Below are 17,742 nucleotides of genomic sequence, written 5' to 3'. Positions count from 1 at the left end.
TTAGGAAAACTGTCAACCACATATTTTAATGATCGTAGTTGTATTGAAAATACAATCATTTCTGATTTTTAGTTTATACATTTTTAGAGGTTTGATATGTGGTTTCGCTAAATTCTTTAGTTTAAGTTTTTTGTAAAACTGTAAATTGAAATTTTTTGAATGTCAATTTTAAACTGTTAAATTTTCTTATGTATATACGAATTTAAATTTCTAGTGAACAGCCTCTAACATCCAAATTTTTATCTAAGCCTAATAATTATCATATTTAATTAAATAGACAAATACTTCATTTGGATTGTGACTGGATAACGCAAAATATGACTACTTCCTTGAATACCCATTCTAGCCAGGAAGATAACGAAGAATATTCGTATTCTGATTGTTGGGAAGAAAAGCACGACAATGAAACTGAGAAGTCGGCAAAACTTTTTGAACCAGGATCAAACGTTGAAAAGGTGGCTTATAATTGGAAAATTTTGTCTCAGATTTCTATATACTACTTTCAGAGAGTATTAAACCCATAAATAGGGTTCGATTCACTATTAGAAGGGTAATTTATTTTACTAACAGAAACTAGCTGATGCGCTTTTACAGAAGAACTATTTAAAATGATAATAATCATTACCGAGGCAATTCGGCTGGATCTGACCCTGGAGTCGTGTTAGAGCTCTTCCAGGCATTAGCCCGAGATTATTACCCTGATTTCAGGTACTCATTTACACCTGAGCCGAAATGGTATCCGACATTTAGTCGCGATATAGATCGTTCTGTCTCCAGTGAGATTTGAACCTGGCGCTCTAACAATTATATATGGAGTAGGCTAATCAACAATTAAATCTGTAGAATATGCAGTTCTTCTTGATTGGATGACAATCTTCATACATACTCTTTGCATTGAAACTTGGACTATTGCTAACTAACCCATGTCTATAAATATATATATTTTTTACTTTTCAATCATCCTTTTACCTGTGTGTGTCCAATGCACCACTATTTCCACCTTCTATCATAATTTGTATGCTACCAGTTCGGGCCATATTTTTCTCGATAGCTCCTGTTTTATGAAATAACTGTATTTCTAGTTTCTAGAAAAGGCAGTCAAGACGGATCTAGCGGAACTTCCTAGATATATAAATTGGTTCTAAATCGATAACCATTTGGACAATGTCCCTGATTGATCCTTCTCGCGATCACCACTTCCAGCAATCCTGAGACAGTGTGATAGGCAGTATCATGCATTCATAGTGGTCGGTATGCACAGGGCAACACAGGACCTTGTTTCATTTCCATAATCAGAGCAAGCGTGGCTAACTTCACCGGCAGGGGGAAAATGTCTTTTTTGAGGTTAGCGTTGAATGTGCCGAGCTAAAATTCTGGACAAAGGTGGAACGCGAGTTTATGTGCTTCTGCCGGGATACCATCAGGACGTGGTGACTTCTTCTTTTTCATAGAGAGGAGTGTGTTTTCAAGCTCTTTCATTATGCAAAGTGGACAGTGTTCGCTGCTGTTGTCATCAACCCGTACGCTTTGTTTAGATGATAATACCTTTAAAATGCGGTGCGTCTGTTTGGTATTATGTGAGCAGGGTTCCCACAGAGTCGCAGCTTTCCACTGTTTATTATAGAGTCCACGAATCTTCATCGACTTGGTACAGCCAGCCGCGAGGTTTACTTTTGTTTATCTCGCTGCTGTATTCACGATACGGATAATGTAACGTCATACAGCACAAATGATTCAGGATTGTGACGAAATGTTTCTTCCACTCCATAGTTAGCTATCGCAATCGAAGTGGAGTCTTCCCCTGATCGCTTCGCCGAACGATTAACGATTACCTGAAAGTTATTTCATTTATTCATGCGGTCCCGATATCACTTTTGTCTCATGGCACATGCTACTTTGTACTTCATGATATTGGAGCTCTTCACGTTATTGGAGGCCAAGATTCACGTACGCACCTAATCGCAACGCGCTTAGAGCGCTCATGCTCTTATCATGTTATGACAAGATTAACAAATTGGCAAATGTTGAGAACGCATCTTATTAGGCGTTTTAAGTGAACACAGGCACAAAAATAATACGAACTATGGAAGGATCATTATGCATTGATTTTATGCCTCTTATCGGGATTTTCTACGGGGAATACGAATAATCGGGATACAATCTATCGAGATCCCATTGCATCTCATTACGTTCATCAGGGGCGATACTAATACCACTTAACACCGCAACAACACCTAGCATCATAGTATCACTTAATATCATAAGGCCACTTAACATAACATTATTCAACATCACAAGGTCACCGCATTACCATCAGAAGTGATGAGATTACTCTTTGCAATGTCTATGCCAATTATATATCACACTATGAGACAGCAGGGATTTCAAAGAGGCTCAACTTTCCAAGTGACAAGTTTATAATCGGAATTTTTGTGCACAGTGCCGAGCAAAGGAATAGAAAATGCATATACTTCTGATTGATAGGTAATGCTCGTTCGTCGTTTTTGGAATGTGAAAATATCTTACTATATTATATGGGAATCGTTTGCTATTTTCTACACTTGCATAAAAGTTTTCTTCTTTATTTATGCCTACTTGGCGCTGCCATAAATTTTACCGTAAGAATTTGGTAATATTGACTGTCGAGTATGATGTATGATGTTGGTGATATAACAGCACATGTCCGGTTAGGGTGATGCTTTCAATATTACTTCATAATAAAAGTGCAAATAAAGAGTAAGTCATCATCATCATCAACGGCGCAACAACCCGTATCCGGTCTAGGCCTGCCTGAATAAAGAGCTCCAGATATCCCGGCTTTGCGCCGAGGTCCACCAATTCGATATCTCTAAAAGCTGTCTGGCGTTTTTACCTACACCATTGCTCCATCTCAGGCAGGGTCTGCCTCGTCTTCTTTTTCTACCATAGATATTGCCCCTTCCGGACTGGATCATCCTCATCCATACGGATTAAGTGACCTGCCTACCGTAACCTATTGAACCGGATTTTATCCACAACCAGACGGTCATCATGTCGCTCATATATTTCGTCGTTATGTAGGCTACGGAATCGTCCATCCTCAAGTAGGGGGCCAAAAATTCTTCGGAGGATTCTTCACTCGAACGCGGCCAAGAGTTCGCAACTTTCCTTGCTAAGAACCCAAGTCTCCGAGGAATATATGAGGACTGGCAAGATCATTGTCTTGTACACTAAGAGCTTTGATCCTATGGTGAGACGTTTCGAGCGAAACAGTTTTCGTAAGCAAAAATAGGCTCTGTTGGTTGCCAACAACCGTGCACGGATTTCATCGTCATAGCTGTAATCGGTTGTGATTTTCGACCTTCATTCTTTCCATTTGAGCACGAGGACGTTTCCACCATATTTTATCTTGCCTTCATTGATGTGCAGCCCGCCCATCCGCCGCCTGCTCCATCTGGATGAAGGCAGTTTGTACGTCTAGGGTCGATATCGTCAGCATAGGCCAGTAGTTGGGTGGACTTAAACAGGATCGTACTCCACGCATTTACCTCAGCATCACAGATCACTTTCTCTAGGGCAGGTTAAAAGGGACGTATGATCGGGCATCCCCTTTTCGTAGACCGTTGTTGATGTCGAATGGTTTTGAGAGTGATCCTGCTACTTTCAAGGTCAGCCTTGTCAGTCTTATCAATTTTATCGGGATACCGAATTCTCTCATGGCCGTGTACAGTTTTACCCTGGCTATGCTATCATAGGCGGCTTTAAAGTGATTGATGCAACTAATGTCCATATTCCAACAGTTTTTCCATCGCTTGTTGCACAGAGAAAATCTGATCTGCTGCTGATTTGCCTGGAGTGAAGACTCTTTGGTAAGGGCCAAAGATGTTCTGGGCGTATAGGCCTATCCGGCCTAGCAAGATAGAGGAGAATACCTTATAGATGGAACTCAGCAACGTGATGCCTCTATATTTTCTGCACTGTGTGAAATCTCCCTTTTTATGTATGAAACAGTTAATGCCTCTTCGCCAGTCGTCAGGCTTTGATTCGCTGACCTACACCTTGAGCATAAGTTGATGAACTATTTGGTGTACTTGATCGCCTCCATATTTAACCAATTTGGCGGTAATTCCATCGGCTCCTGGCGACTTATGATTTTTAATCCGATGAATTGCGCGGACTGTTTCTTCTATACTTGGTGGTGGCAGTATTTGTCCGTCGTCTTCAGTTGGCGGGACCTCCAACTCGCCGATGTTCTGGTTACATTCTTCTCTTCTTCTTACATTCATCGTCAAACCCGCCATTCCGTTTTGGGGCTAGGTCAAGTATGTTCGTGGCCGTATTTATGATAATGTTCTTCAGGTGATTGTGAAGATCATTTGTATTTTGGTGTAAGCTATGAGAGCCAACGTATCGCCTGAATACGGGCTCCGTCCCTACTTAGCTGTTAAAATCCCCAAGTATGATTTTGATATCATATCTGGGATAGGCTTCGAGGGTCCGCTCAACTGCCTCGTAGAAGGTATCCTTCTCCGACTCTGCAGTCTCTTCTGTAGGAGCGTGAACGTTAATGAGGTTTATATTTCTAAATTTGCCATGAAACTGGTCCCTATATTGGGACAGGCTGTCGGCCAGCTGTTCAACAGCATTCGGTCTATACAGGGAGCGCACGTTCCATGAGTAAATGCGCAAATCGTTATTCCTTTATCGTTGCCGGGTTCGTCGTTGTGTTATCCGTGCAGTCCGAGGCTCCTGTTGTGGCTTCGTAACAAGTTGTTTTCCGTGTAGGGTTGTCAGCCCTACCCAACTCCCAGCCTGGAGGACCAGTTGGTACAATTCGTCCCGTTTTTAGTCGCGGGAGACTCGTCTTCATCCTTCTCCGTCTGCAGCTTTTCGGTAAGAAAGGGCTCCCAGCGGTCACCATATGGAGGTGGAGATAGGGTTTGGTAGTAGAGTTGTTGGTGTTGGTTTAGCAGGCGTTTCCCAGGTTTTATGCTCCATCGTGGGTACCATTCCACGTTTCGTCCTGGGACCTATACTACCCTTTGACCAGCAGATTAAGTCACTTGTCTCAAAAAACGATATCATATAACATCACCTAATAAGGTGATGATCTAATAAGGTGATGATTCGAGCACCTCCATATCAGACTAAGGGCTTTGGTTTAGTTGGTATGTGTCTTCAGTCAAAAGTTTCCAGACATTCCTAAATTTAGAATCATTTGGCGAAGGACGTGGTGAAAGAGCAAGCAGATGTCATCAACGCAGTGAAAGTGCTTGAGAAAAATGTCGTACTTTAAAGCCGAGTGTTTGTATGGCTCAAATGTTTAGAGCTTGTCGCGGTTTAAATCTCATTAGTGGCTGAGGGATTTGTTGTCGTACCGTACCGTTACGACCTTGAATGAAGTGTTCGATTAATATTATTTAAAGCCGTTTACGTCTTCGAGATAAGACAGAATCGTGAGTACCACCGATAACGAAAGGGAATAATATCGACGACTGATTGTCACCTTGTGATTTCGCTTTGGATTTCAAATTACTCTGTAATTCCATCCCAATGTAACAAGTGAAATCTTCATCATGTTGCACTGATGATAAGCTATTAATAGGCTAGGCTTTATATGGTGAATATTACGCGACACATAGGGCATCTAAGCTGTCTCTTGCTTTTTATTGTTACTTTTCCTTTTTTTCTTTTCAACTACAGGGTGCGGCAGCATAACTTCCTTTTTTAAAATGCGCGCCACTCAGTTAGTTGATGTCATAGCGGAGCGCTAGTGGTCTCGTTCAAGAGGGGATACTGTAAAGTTTTGTCCCGACACGGTTCAGTCGCCATCATGGGTTGGAATAGTGAGGAGCGTGCCTTTGCCGTTGAGGTTTACTTTTCAAACGGATGTTCGGTTATTGCAACATAGCGTGCATTTCGGAATCGCTTTAATTTAGCCCCGTTGGCTCCCGTCCCAGACCGCAAATCAATTGTTATATGGGTCACTACATTCAGACAAACTGCAAGTGCGACAAGAGGAAGAACTGGAGTCCCTCGGCCCGTTAGATCACCTGAGAACATTGAAGCAGTGAGAGTGTCAATGTTGCGATCGCCACGGCGTCCTGCGCGCAAACACGCATCTGCCCTTGGACTATCCGATCGTTCTGTGAGAAGAATTCTTTGTGATGCTTCATTTTCATCCCTATAAGATGGCGATAGTGCAGGAATTTTCAGAACGTGACTTCAATTCTCGGATGAACGCGTGTGAGCTTCTTCTTGATGTCGTTCCCGAAGGTGGTATTGTTTTTTTTAGCGATGAAGCCCATTTTCATTTGTGTGGGTCGGTTAACAAACAAAACATGCATTACTGGGCGGACACCAACCCTCGAGAATTGCATCAAAAGCCTTTGCATTCACCCAAAGTCACAGTGTGGTGTGCAATTTCCTCGTCTGGAATTATTGGTCCCTGGTTTTTTGAGGAAAATGAGGTTACAGTGACAGTGAATTCGGACCGGTTTGTAAACATGCTACAGATTTTTTTTTCCTACGGCTAGAAAATTTGGATTTGGGGGACACTTGGTTCCAACAAGACGGTGCAACAGCACACACTTCAAGAGCATCGATGGCTGTTTTGAGGGAACACTTTCCAGAGCGCCTTATCTCAATTAGAGGCGATTTGGAATGGCCGGCACGCTCTCCCGATCTGTCCCCTTGTGATTTTTTTCTATGGGGTTTTTTGAAATCCCGTGTTTATGTGAACTGTCCAAGAACCCTACAAGATTTGAAGACCAACATCCAAGAAGAAATTGCCAACATAATACCTGCTATGCTAACAAGAGTCATGACAAACGCCAGAAATCGGTTTACGCAATGTATGGAGAATGGGGGACGTCACCTAACAGGTTTGATCTTCAAAACAATGTAAATAAAAACTTTAGACATGTGCCTACATTATAAAAAATAAATAAGTATTTTCCGATGCATACAATAGTTTTTATTGAGATTTGAAAAAAGGAAGTTATGCTGCCGCACCCTGTACAATAGTTCAACTCGTTCAGTTTCATCATCATTACGCATTTAATGCCCCAGGACATGATGTAACCAAGATTCGGTCTCAGGGTATTAGTTTGAAAAGTTGATGCTGAACAAGCTCGCCTATCGCACTGTCTCTTGTTTTTTTTAGTGCAAATAGTTTAATTTTTTATTTCTATATGCAAAAATTGATCAGTATTAACGTGAAATATGTTTTTTTTTACAGAGCATCATGTGTTACACTATCGGCAGTGCCATCGTTTTAAAAGAAATGCTGAGACATCCCGGAATATTACAAACCGTTGTTGGTTTTACACGTCCTTACAGGAATTTTATTTCAATGAATGATTCTATGTTTGGTCCTCAATTGCGTTGTGATTTGCAATCAGCAATTGACGATAATACACGGCTTGTCGAAAGTCACTTTGAATTTCACAAAAAGTCCAGTAAACTGCCAAAACTATTCAGTGACATACTAAGGAAACTACATCAGGAAATTTCCATGTGGTTAGTGAAATTCCGAGACTATGGGGAAGAACTTCGTGAATATACCATGGAGAGAGAAATTGAAAAAGAAAATTTTCTGCAACTTCAAAATCAAGCCCTCACTGTTTGCCGTTTAGCAAGACGGAAAGAATGTGAGCTGTTGCAAACACAGCGAGAAATCTGTAAGTCACCCTCTGCCGAACTATTACTGGGTAATTTGTCCTGTGATCAGGTCATAGATCACATTGCTAAATTGCAACAGTATTTAGAAAACGTTCGATGCGTTGCAATGGTAAAAACTTGGGAACTCCAGGTACGTGAAGATGGAAATAAGCAACTAGAAAATAGTAATCGCATACTGCAGGAGGCTGAAAAGGAACTAACAAATATTATTTTCGGGTACGAAAAACGCTTTAAAACGTACGGGGATAAATTGGTCCGTGCTAATGTGAGATCACAAAATAGGAGAGGGATTGATCATTGTCATACGACGCATCAGAGAATTCCATTAGTTGAAAGCAATAAAAAACAATGTCCTGAAAGTGATTTAGAAAATACACTTAACTCTCCGGAATTTCCTCGACCTTTCGTGAAATGGACATTTATTCCTTCAAGTTCATCCGGAATGGTGAAAGAGGTCGGTCCAGCCAACATGCTATTGGGAGCAGAATCCGAGTTAGTAAGGCCAAAATGTTTTTCGAAGCAAACACGCAAATCTTCTGGTGCTACCTTCACAGTGCCTAATCTACCATTTCCACCAGTAACGCATCGTTTCGCGTCCCACCGCAAATCTGCGGGACAAACCGAAGTTCAATATGGCACCAATATCTCGAGGAAGAATTCAGAAAGTAGTTTGAGTGGTTCATCCCCTAGCGAACAAGAAATTAACCAAAGTCGCAATACTTCTTACACTGGGGATTGTAGTTCCAGTGAGTCGACGCTCTACGATGAGATCCAGGCAAGCAATGGGGTTGTGCAGGTTAGAAATAACCACTCCCATAATGACGAAGTCAAGTTGAATGATCTTAGTAATCAGTATGGAGACCGTAAGAACAGACAAACATTCTCATCCCTCTCTGAGATAGAACAATGGGATTATTGGACTCGCACTACTCTGCTGGATCGTATTTCTGAGGAGAGTGACGATGAGACTGAAAAGGATTCTGTCATACATGATGATGATGATGTTGTTGAAAGATCTTCGATCCAACTAAGATCAGCAGTAGATTCTTTTGTTCGTTTGAGCGATAGGGCTAAACCGGTGGAATTGGCGGGGTACTATGGTGCCTATACGACACCACAGTTTTCTAACATTGAAAAAGGTTCTTCCGAAATCTCCTTTGAATCCCCAATTGCATTTCCAAACCAATTCTTCGACAATTCAACTGAAGGATTTGAAAATCAAAACGCAGGATATGGCTTTCAAGGCAATATGTCAGATTACATTGGTCAAGAAACAAGCATTTCCAATTTAGTTACAAAAGTTGACAGATTGACTGAAAAACTTCAGGCGAATGAAAACAAAATTCAGAAGTACAAAGCGAAATGTAAAAAGCTGGCGAGGCTTAAGTCAAAGAATGCAGAAAATACCCTTTCTAGCAGCCGACTTAAATCCGATATTGAATTGAAACATAGTTTCGAGGTGAATGAAGATCGATCTTCAAAGGACGATTCTTTGAAAATCGCCGAGTTGAAAGTATTGATATCTAATTTATCTTCCCAGAATGAAAATCACTACCACGAGAAACTCGAATTAAAAAACTTACTCAGAAGCTACCAAAACGATTTAGTGGTGTGCATTAAGGAATTATCTAAGCCGGTCTTAAAGTTATCCTCCAAGGATCAACCTTCAAAACACGCAGACAAACGAGAATGGATAAAATATTCTAAAAATACAATGCAAGTTGCAAATGACGCTAGAAAAAAATCGGAGAAGCTACGAATTGCACTTAAGGCTATTAAGAAGCAATTTGAGAAACTACAAAGCGAGAATAGCAATTTACAAAGTCAGCTGGATGCATACGCTAACTTTCAAGCAGAGGTTCTTCGTGAGTATTTTGCTCCTTCAAATAAACCACGGAGCGAATGCCTTAAAAATTCGGTTAGAAAATACAAAAGATTGGCTCGGAAATACAAAGGATACAATGAGGTTTTAACTCGTCAAAATGAGGAAGCTTTGCGAGACCTAATACTTTACAAAGAGTGGGTGCAATCCCAGGATGAAGAATTAGCGGAATCAATTTGTAGATCTAAGGAAGAATTAGTCCGTTTGGAGGTTAAGAAAAAAAAATTGAAAGGGACTTTGGAAATGAAGAAGTCTGAGGTAAAGCAATTAGCCAATCAGCTGACTACTTTCAGTTTTAACTTAGAAGAATATAAACAAAAATTGGAGAAATGCGAGGCTGATTTGATGGCAGCACAAAAAAGTGCTGAGAAACCGTCAACTAAGTCGATAGAAATTCAGTGTGGGCAATCATTTACTTCACATGATTACCTGAATCTACCCGCTTTCTCTCAAGCTCAACCTGAATGCCAGTCTAACAGTGCTTTCGATTCGAAGGCTTCTACCATCCAAGAAGAAATTCAGAACGTGGTCTGCTACGAAGGACCTAATTCCGCGGATGAGAATATTCGGAATATCATTGCTAAAATCCATCGTTCAATCGAAGCAATAAAAACTAACTCGAATAGATCAATTTCGGAAGCGGGTAATGTTAGCAGCAATTCTGACGAAATTTTTCAACAAGAACCACGGTTGGAAAGGACATGCATGCAAGTAATATTGAATGGAATATCTTCACTCAATTTTGGAGACCTGTTGTATTTGAATCAGGCAGTCCTTAATGCTGGCAATGCGTTTCGTAAAGGGATTTGCGGAAACAGCCTCTCCGGTTTAAACCAAAAATGATTGTGGTAAGTATTACAAATAGCAGAGTAGTTTTCAAAGGATTAGAGGTACTGATGAGGAAGCGTTTGCGCGTAACTTTAACCTACCTTAACTTCGTTAATAATAGGTGGTCTATCCCCACGCATTTACCTCAGAACCAAGCATCACTTTTTCCATGAACAGGTTAAAGAGGACGCATGATAGGATATCCACTTGCCTTAGACCGTTGTTGATGTCGAATGGTCTTGAGAGTAGTCCTGCTGTTTTCATCTTACCTCACACATTCGTCAGGGTTAGCCTAGTCAGTCTTATCAATTTGGTCGGGATACCGAATTGTCTCATGACCGTGTACAGTTTTACCGTGGCTATGTTATTACAGGCGGCCATAAAGTCAATGAAAAGATGATGCAACTGATGTCTATATTCCAACAGTTTTTCCATCGCTTGCCGCACAGAGAAAATCTGATCTGTTGCTGATTTGCCTGGAGGGAAGCCTCTTTGGTATGGGCCAATGATGTTCTGGGCGTACGAAGTTATCCGACCTAGCAAGATAGAGAAGAATATATTATAGATGGTATTCAGCAGCGTGATACAACTATAATTGCCACACAGTCTGATATCTCCTTTTTCAAGTATGAGACAGATAATGCCCCGTTGCCAGTCCGCACGCATTGATTCGCTATGCCATACTTTAAGCACCAGTTGATGAACCGCTTGGTGTAATTGATCGCCTCCACATTTAACCAATTTAACTGTGATTCCATCAGCTCCTGGCGACTTATGGTTTTCAATCCGATGAATTGTACCTATTGTTTCTTCTATACTTGGTGGTGGTTTTATTTGTCCGTCGTTTTGAGTTGGCGGATCCTCGAACTTGCCGATATTTTGGTTGTTGAGCAGTTCATCAAAATGCTCAACACATCGCTTTAATATGCCCATTCTGTCGGAAATCAGATTTCCCGCTTTGTCTTGGCAGGATGAACATCGAGGTGTGTAAAGCTTCATCCTGCTGACTTGTTGGTAAAACTTGTGCGCCTGGTGCAGTTGCTCTCTGGGCTTTTTAAGTTTACAGACCTGTTGGTTCTCTGGCTTTCGTCTGTGTAGTCGCTTCTCAGCACGCCCGAGTTCGTGATAAATCTCCGCGCATGTCCGCGTCCTTTGAGAATGCAACATTACCCGGAATGCAGCATGTTGCTGTTCCATAGTGAGCTTACATTCGTCGTCAAACCAGCCGTTCCGACTCTTTTTGCGACTGGGGCCAAGTATGTTTGTGCCCGTATCAACGATAACGTTCTTCAGGTGATTTTGAAAATCATTTGTTGTTGCTTCATCTCCAGGATCTGTGTTGACTGCTGTTATCGCAGCACCCATTTCCCCCCTTATAGGTGTTACGGAGGACTTCGTTGTGGATGGCTTCATTATTCACTCTCACCTGATTGTATGAGGGGGTTGTAGGTGGTGTTGTTATTCGAGCCCGGAGCACCTTGTCAACGAGATTGTGATCTGAGTTTATATTGGCACCCTATGTCTTCTGACATTCATGAAGCCTGAGAGCTGGTGGCGTTCGATCAACAGGTGGTAAATTTTGTTTGAAAGTGGTCCCATCTGGAGAGACGCACATATGTATGTTAACTACTTTCCGCGCAAACCAAGTACTTCCAAAAACCATTTCGTGTGACATTGCTAATTGAATAATTCCCAGTCCGTTATGATTTGTATTTTGATGTAAGCTATGGGAATCAACGTTAAAATCCAAAAGTATGATGTTGATGTCGTACCTGGGACAGGCTTCAGGTTACAGTCTCCTCTGTAGCGGCGTGAACGTTAATGAGGCTTATATTTCTAAATTTGCCTCGCAAGCGCAGAGTGCATAGCCGTTCGTTCATCTTTTCAAAGCCGATAACAGCAGGTTTCATTTTTTGACTGACAAAGAAATCTAATCCGAGAACCTGGTTTGCTGGATAACCACTATAATAACATCAGCCGTATATTGGAATAAGGTATCGGCCAGCTGCTTGGCAGCTCCATCTTTTATAGGGAAATCTCTATTCCTTTTACGTTGCTAGGTTGGTTGTTGCGGTGCCAGTCCAGGTCCCTTTTATGGCTTCGTAACGAGTTGTTTTCCGATTAGGGTTTTCAGCCCGACCCAACCCCCAGGTTGGTACAATTTGTCCCGTTTTTAGGCGCGGAGGACTCGCCTTCATCCTTCTCCTTCTGCAACTTTGCGTTAAGAAAGAGTTCCCAGCGGTCACCAGTTGGAGGTGGAGATAGGGTTCAGGGTTGATTCAGCAGGTGTTTCCCCGGTTTTATGTTCCATCATGGGTACCAATCCACGTTTCGCCCTGGGACTTATACTATCCTTTGACTACCATATAAAAATAGAATAATATACTATCACTGACTTTATTTGAATAGATATCGTAACGGAGATTATTTCGAAGCCTAGATACCATGTGCATGGGTTATTTAATTTTTGCAGATTTTTAGGTAGAGTGGTTTCTGAGAATGAGTCCATGAAGAAATTGACCCCTTTTCGGACGCGCGTACCCTTCCTCTTTTCAATCAATGCTAAAAATGTTGGTCATCGAGACCTTTCATTTGATACTCGACGTGGCTATATTCGCTGAGAAAAAATGTTGCACCCCTCTTAGATAAGTTCAACGTACAGCACACGTGGGGATCACAGTTTCCATCAAAATTCGTGTCAGTAGGTATAACCGTTTCTGAGAAAAGTGCGTCTCTATTACAAAACTTATGCATTGGGGATTCTAGTGTATTTTGACGGTAGCTGGCACGGTGGGAATCCATCGCAGAGTGACAATAAAATGGAACGGATCACAAACTGGTCGTTGAACATTCCGTATCATTACGGACATTCAAAGATGGATTGAACGTAGCCATGGGGAAGTAAACTATGAGCTAACGCAGTTCTTAAGTGTAGATAGAGGTTATCGTGCTTATCTATATCGCTTTGGACACGATGAGTTACCATGTTGTCCGACCTACGGTAACGTAGCATGTCGTATTTGATTGCCCCTGATTTACCACGCAACGAGCAAGATCGGAGGCGGTCGTAGAATGACACTTATCATCCGAAAATACTGTGGGGATCGTATTGGAGTTAATGAAGGCTTGGTTGTAAAGGAAGGTGAAAGCTATTCATTAACAGCTTAGGCAGGAAGAACTATCACGAAATAAGAGAAGAAGAGAACTATAATGAGCAGCAGTTAAGAACTGTTCCAACCTCGTGCACTTTCGTGAAGGGAGTGGGAGAAGGTGGTTTTAGTGAGTAAGAATCTCACCTAACCGCACGGCAGGAGCCAGAAGTAGACTTTGAACTTTTCCACCTTTCAACGATGAAAAAAAACAGACAGAGAGATGGACGGAGAGACGCCAGGCAGTAAACGGATTTGGATAAGGTTTTATTTTGAACGAAACTTTTAAAAAGATCCAAAGCTAAGGAAACATCGATTGAGAATGTGATTCGTCGTAGATCTTCCCTCATAATCGCGGAAGCCGGGTCTCCCTTTTTTCCGGCTTCACGTTCTATCAACTGGGATAACATGAGTCGTAATAATCACCTATTTTTACGTCTTTCCGAAATTCTCTAGTATATTGGTCATGAGACAGGGCATTTTGAATGGGAATGAGAAGCAGAGAATTTGGACTGGGAGAAATTACCGATGCGGATGAGTTCTCTACCTTAGGGGTCAAGGATTGCAATTTTAGAGGTAAGAGAAGGCGAAGGAACTGCTGGGTACGAAGACCACTTATCAGCATGCACGCTGGTTGGCGCTGGAAACATTCTCTGCGCTACTAAGGGGCAGGTTGAGTTCCTCTGGTTTAACTCTATGATCAAGGTTCGCATGAATAATTTCATTGATGAATACAAAGTCTGGAAGATTTCCTCATTTTGGCCACTGGAGACGATTGGTTGTCGACTTTCAAATGTTTGCAAAGTCAGGTAAAGGCGTTTGTTGGTGAATCCCGAAAATTGGGCCTACCAATCAACATAAACAAATCCCAATACATATCCTTCAAGAGAAGCAGGATAACAGGCCTGCTCATTGAAATTAATAATCTTACCCTTGCCCATGTTAAATCCATCACCTTTTTAGGTAGGGAGATAACGAAGACGTGTTCGGTCAGAGACCACTTGAACTCCATTACTCCTAAAATTGTAAAGGCAGGCGGGTTAATTGATTTTTCAACTGGTTTTTAATGCGGTCTCACACCCCGTGAGGCCATCAATCTCAATAGATCTATGGTAAGGCTCATTTTAGAATATGCCGATACGTCCATTATGAATCTGCCTAAATACTTTGAAAACACGCTCAACTCAATATTTGCTTGTATCCTGAGAAGATGCTGGGGGCTCGCCAGAACTACCCCATTACACCAGATTTTTACTTTGGCCAACGAGCCGCTTCTCCGTTTCAGAAGGCCTCCTCGCAGCGAAAGAACTTCTTAAATTAAAGGAAAGAAATCCAAAAACCTATCATTTGGTGGTTCAGAACCCGGAAATGGTAGTTGAGGATTTGATTTCGCTTTGATTGTAGATGCTTGGACGATATTTTTCTTTTAACTTTAGTATAACCTAAGCGTTCTGTTTTGCCCGAAGGAGTTTTTGCTTAGAGGTAGATGCTTAACCCTGACGAAAAATTTTGCTTTAACAAATCGGGCTGATTGGACGTTCATTTCAGCAATGCTGGTAGAACAGGCCTGCTCCTGCTAATCTGTTAAGGGCTTGTGGGTCCACGAGTTGAATTAATTTCTGAATTCAAATTTCAATATTGATTAGGATCCTCCGTCAAAAAGCTCGGGAATGCTCCTTTGTTTGAGGTTTGATCGTACGAATAGAAGATTTGTTTTTTATTTAGCTTGGGGTTTATAATTAGCTGCGGTGGCTTTGCTTTTGTGGGTAAAGGTAAATGGATCTCGCTAGCTGGGGCGTCTTGAATTAAGTTTTGCTTGTTTTTTCGAGTTCCTCAGAGGGACTTTCTTATCGAACCCTCCACTACGGTGCGTAAGTGGAGCATGAGTATGTGTTAGCGCAATAAAAACTGTAGTTGAGAGATTCAGCCGTACTTCCATATGCTATTTTGCAGTCTTGGAACATTTTATGGAATTTCACACAAAGAAAAAGTATTTGCATTTAATGTATTATTCTGCATACTATTTTTATAAGTGCCGCATTCTTTTAATAGTAGATTTGAACTCTATTCCTGCTGTCTTTTCCGTCTTATACCCTTTACATTTTATGAGCATCTTTTTCTTACCAGTTTCACAATTTAATTCTTTTTCAGTGAATGTGATATGGAGCAACACGATTGAGAACAAACATGAGGACACCTCAATTATGTGGAATAGTTTGTGGAATAATGGCTAATCTACGAAGAGTTGACGAAATTAGAATCAATTTTAAACCAAAACGAATCAGTAGGTGTTCTTCAGATTCAATAAACATTTTAAAACAATTTAGTCCCGCAATTGTATGAAATGTGTTTTTTTTGTGATTTAAATACCTGTATGCTTTTTTAGTTCTTAGTTGCTGGTCTTGCTATTGCAACCCGTGGTAACGAGTCAGTATTGTATTTGCTAGATGATAGTAACACTCCTTCAAATATTTGCCTGAAAACAAATATGTATAAATCACAGGAATTGAAGTTTATCGGAGTCTGGGAAGGATCGCAAAGTTTAATATAAATCACTCTTAACTTTTAGCTTGTAAGATTTATTTAAGGAAGATGTTAACTTGGTACAATGACGGATCCCTCACAGCAGAGGGAGCGGGTGCCGGTGTCATTGGTCTAAGGAAAATGTACTTTGAGCCAATGGGCAGGTATACTAGCATATTCCAGGCGGAAATATACGCCATAGACAAATGTGCCTCCTTTAATCTGCAAAGGAACTACAGAACATTCTCACCGATAGCCAAGCAGCGATCATGGCACTTAGGTCCAACCAGGTGGACTCTACTGGTATGGGAATGCCTTGAGAGACTGAATACACTCGGCTCGTCCAACAAGGTCTGGAGGCCATACTGGGTTGGAAGGCAATTAGACGGCGGACGAACTAGCCAAGAAGGGAGCAGGGACGCCTTTACATGGGCCAGAGCCCTTTGGAACGGAAACGGTTTCATGGATATGAATCTAAGAAATGAAGAGGAATGGTTGAGGGAACTATACTGGGCGGGCCTACCAGGGATGGAGCAGTCCAGGGTGCTTATTGGGGGATACGAACCCAAACGCACAAAGGATTGCTTAAACCTCATCAAAAAGAACCTCCGAATCATAGTGGGAATTCTCACTGGTCATTGGCGGATGAACTATCACCTAGGGAAGCTAGGGATATCTACGGACACTACCTGCAGGTTTTGTGAGGAGGAGGACGAAACCTCTATACACGTCCTGGGATAGTGTCCGGCACTTGTGCAAAGTAGGTCGAGGCATCTGGGAGAACACTTAATACCAGATGAAAAGCTGAAAGATCTAGAAGTAGGGAACAAACTAAAGTTCCTAACGGTTATAGGCCTGCTTGAGATACTATGATTGATAGGTACACTTTAACCGGTAAAAGGGGCACAATAGTTCTTCAAGGACGCGGTGTGACTTTCCCTTAACAGAATAATAATGACTTCTGAAGAAGCTTGAAATGAAATCCAAATTCGAGAAATTCTAAGGATTTTTATGGGAACATTTTCGTCTTCCAATACATAATTTTTTAATCTACTATCAATTATTTGTTGAATAGTTTCAAAAATGAATTTCGTTTGGGCATTTTTTTTGGATATATTTTTAAACAGATATCGACTTTAAATTTTTCTGTTAAAGATACTATACCAGTAAAGTTTCAACGCGAACTCGCCTTTTCAATTTTTCTATAAATGCTAACTCGATCCCATCAGTTAACGACAATCAGCTCTGTTGGGTCAACCGCCCCGCACGGGTGTGGCTACAGGAGATACAGAATACTTAGAGAAAGTAGCCGCACCAGTCCGCAACTAAGCTAACCGGTTTCTATCGGTCGGCAGGTATCTCCATCATCCTAAAAGTAGAGGACGACATTCTACACCAACCGACGACATCGAAAGCCGCATCAGCGATCAACAGCAACTGAGAAGAAGACAAAAATCCCGCCGATTATAATCTGCGAGGACGAGTCGGAACATCCGGGTATCATTACCGAGCATTTGGAAACACTTCCAAACAAGTTTACGATGAAGAAAACTAGTAAGAACACCAAAATACTTGTCAATTCAATCGAAGAATTTGAGAAGACTCGCACCTATCTCGCGAACAAGGAGAAGAGTTTCTTCTCTTGTACACCGAAGAGCAAAAAACCAGTGAACATGGTCATTTGTGATCTATACCATT

General features: G+C 41.4%; 1 protein-coding gene across 1 annotated transcript; it reads left to right on the top strand.

The window, feature by feature from the left end:
- Positions 1-78: 78 nt before the first annotated feature.
- Positions 79-15,843, top strand: LOC119651659. Its single transcript, XM_038055346.1, has 4 exons — positions 79-213; positions 278-455; positions 7,220-10,392; positions 15,673-15,843. The coding sequence occupies exons 2-3, from the start codon at positions 318-320 to the stop codon at positions 10,385-10,387; spliced, it is 3,306 nt and encodes a 1,101-aa protein (XP_037911274.1). The 5' UTR covers positions 79-213; positions 278-317; the 3' UTR covers positions 10,388-10,392; positions 15,673-15,843.
- The last annotated feature ends 1,899 nt before the right edge of the window (positions 15,844-17,742 follow it).

The sequence above is a fragment of the Hermetia illucens genome, chromosome 3, assembly GCF_905115235.1.
Source record: "Hermetia illucens chromosome 3, iHerIll2.2.curated.20191125, whole genome shotgun sequence".
NCBI classification, from domain to species: domain Eukaryota; kingdom Metazoa; phylum Arthropoda; class Insecta; order Diptera; family Stratiomyidae; genus Hermetia; species Hermetia illucens.
Note: the sequence above shows the minus strand (reverse complement) of the source record. Positions and strands in the feature narration are given on the sequence as shown.

Excerpts from the sequence above, each read along its gene's own strand:
- LOC119651659 (XM_038055346.1), top strand. The coding sequence starts at position 318 with ATGACTACTTCCTTGAATACCCATTCTAGCCAGGAAGATAACGAAGAA. Across the intron at positions 456-7,219 it reads CAGGATCAAACGTTGAAAAG|AGCATCATGTGTTACACTAT; the intron begins GTGGCTTATAAT and ends TTTTTTTTACAG.